The sequence below is a fragment of the Hipposideros armiger genome, unplaced genomic scaffold (assembly GCF_001890085.2).
Source record: "Hipposideros armiger isolate ML-2016 unplaced genomic scaffold, ASM189008v1 scaffold_431, whole genome shotgun sequence".
Classification (NCBI taxonomy): Eukaryota; Metazoa; Chordata; class Mammalia; order Chiroptera; family Hipposideridae; genus Hipposideros; species Hipposideros armiger.
The window spans coordinates 1,569,326-1,572,167 of NW_017731781.1; the positions used below are offsets into that span (position 1 = coordinate 1,569,326).

Below are 2,842 nucleotides of genomic sequence, written 5' to 3' on the forward strand. Positions count from 1 at the left end.
CCCTGACATTTTCACAGGGCCCATGAGACCTTGCATGGTCTGGCTCCTGCTGATATCGGTAGCTTCATTTTGCACCTTTTGTCTCCATCCTCTGGTTTCACTGGCCTGCTTTCAATTCCAAGACTGTTCATCCTTCCTCCTGCCATAGGACCTTTGTATATGCTGTTCCCTCTGCCTGGGATTTTCTTCTCTCCTGTTTCACTTCGGCAAATCCTCAATATTATTCTGATGTCCCTCAATCTTCACTTTCCTAAGGAAATTTTCCACTGGAGGCCCCTATCTGGGCCCCTAATTATACATTTGTGTGGTTAATGTCACTCTCTTGAAAGCTCTATGATAAAAGAATCCTGTCTGTGTTAGCTCGAAATAGCAGCACTGGCCCCTGGCATGGTGCATGGCCAGAGAGGTACTCAATGAATATTTGTTGAGTATAAAGACCAATCACCCACCCTAGAAACAGCTTCTATCTTGCGTCTCTTGTCCATCCTTTAAAAAAAAATTTTTTTTAGCTGAGCCATTCTGCCACCTGTTGGCAGCTCAGCGGCAGCTCAGCTTGGGCCTGGAATCGAACTGGCGACTGTGTTGCTCAGACCTCGCACTCTTGAGTGAGCTCTTAACCAACTGAGCCACTCGGCCGGCCCATCCTTGTTTTTTAGAACAGAACCCAGACCAGACTCACCTCAGGGTCTCCAGGTGGCAGTGAAGACATTTCAGGGCCTCACAAAGACTCTGTACTGCAGAGCAGCTCAGGAAGTTTCCACTCAGGTCCAACTCCTTCAGGCTTCCAGTGACTTTGAGAATGGAGAAGAAAATCTTCCACCAGGCATCTGTGAATGGGACCCAGCTGGACCTGAGGGAGGGAGAGAGGGACAGGAGAGGTATGACCTGTGTGTGCAGGGCTTTAAGTGCACAGCCTGGCATGACACAGTGGGGCTCTGCTCCTCTGAGTGCCAGGCTGCAATGGGCATTGCTATCACCAGGCCTCACTAGCCTCTTTGACTACCCGTCTGCTCCCGCCACCCTGGGCTAGGTGCCCTCCTTGGTGTGGCGCCTCATTGTACAGCTATACTATACTGAAGTGTTCATTTTGTGGGTCCATTTCTGCCTCAGTCTGGGAGTTCCTTGAAGTCAGGGGCAGATATGTTCCATCATTTAATTGCAGTGACTGGCATACGGCCTGGCACAGAGGAGGAGCTCAGGGATGTAGGTTGCCTTCCTCCTTTCAAAGCAGACATGCTTTCTTCTTTTAGCACAGATATTCTGGAGTCCCAGTGATCAGAAAGGAAAGGAGGAGATGGGAGGAGGGAGCAGACTCTGGGAGAGGTGGTTTAAAGATGATGTTGTGATGGGAATGTTGTATATAACGACATATACTGCATACAGGTTGACTTTTTAAGGACCTATTAACTTTCAACGGAAACCAAACCCCAAGAAAGGGCCCCCAGGCAGAAGAGGGCAAAGGGAATTATCCCAGGGGGGACCATTTCAGCTTTGGGAAAAAGGGAGGATGGCCTTGGTCTGGGGTGTTAGGGTTCACTGCCTTGTATAATTTTTACCAATTTAAATGCTCCATTTTCACAGGCTACTTTAGTGATTTCATCTACTGCTGGGCTCACTGACTCAAAATCTCTTTCAAGTTCCAGACTGGCATCTCTACTTTTTTGCCAGGTAGCTCCACCCCTACGCCAAGTAGCATCTTGGCCTAATACATCCCATCATGTTCCCCATTCAATTCATCTTTCCTCCCAAGTCCGCAGAACCTGCAGAGGTGAGGAGTAGAGGCTGTGGAGCCAGCTGCCTGCACGTGAATTCCGTTTCTCTGTGCCTCACTCAGTGTCCTCAGATGCAAGAAGGGGACAAGAATTCCTAGTGCACAGGGTTTTGTGAGGATGTAAAGGTACTACAGAGTTACTCTAAACTTGAAGCTTTATCAGCTCCAACATATACATGCTGCAATGGCACCAAAAACTCATCATTTGAAAGTTTAATTATTTGATTTTCAAAAATATTTATTTAGCTTTGGGAAATTTGCATAATACATTTTTAAACTTTTGTTTTGCTGAGTAATCGCCATTGTTAATCTTTAATCAGAGGGACTGAAAGAAAAAAATTAACCATTTACTATTCAAAATGCATATTGCTTAACAATAAACCAGATACTTGGTGCTACCCATCTTTACTATTTTGGATTGGTCCTCCTCTGTATTTCCACAGCCTTTGACTAATGTTCATCATTTCTTCCTGGACTTTTGTTTGTTTACAGTAGCCTCCTTGCTGTTCTCTTTGTCTTCCCTGCCTGACTCAACGCCTCTAAAATCTTGCTCCCCACAGCAGCTTCAGCCTCTGACTTTCCCATTGGACACTCTGCAGGCTCCATTTGCCACTGTCCCTTGCAAACACTCTTGCTGTGCCCCAGTCCTCCTGATTTGTCTTGCTCCCCACCTGGCCTCTGCCTATGTGCCCGCTCAGGGCACTTCTGAAGGCCACTACCATTTGGCATAACTGTACCCACGTCCTTTAAGGACCAGTTCACATTTATAACCATGAACAACTAGAAATCACCTAAGTACCTCAAACTGGAGAAATGGTCAAATCAGTTGTGGCACCTTCCCTGTGGAATATCGTAAGTTCATTCAAAATGATGTTGTTTCAGCTACTTCAACACACAAAGGGAGTCTTATAGAAATTAAAGACATAAAGCTGACTGTAAAATTAAATATACAGTACAGTTCAGTTTCGCTCTAGAAATGTTTATAGAAAAAAGGCTAGAAGATATACCTCAATTCCTAATGATGGTCACCTCTGGGTAATGAAATTCTGGTTGAGACTAATTTCCATCTCT

General features: G+C 45.7%; 1 protein-coding gene across 1 annotated transcript in view; it reads right to left on the bottom strand.

Annotated features, from left to right (window-relative positions):
* NLRP1 (NLR family pyrin domain containing 1) overlaps positions 1-2,842 on the bottom strand; it is a 57,664-nt gene that overhangs the window by 39,476 nt on the left and 15,346 nt on the right. The window contains exon 4 of the mRNA XM_019664807.1: positions 680-850. Within this exon, the coding sequence (XP_019520352.1) occupies positions 680-850 (171 nt within the window). The remainder of the gene's footprint in view (positions 1-679; positions 851-2,842) is intronic.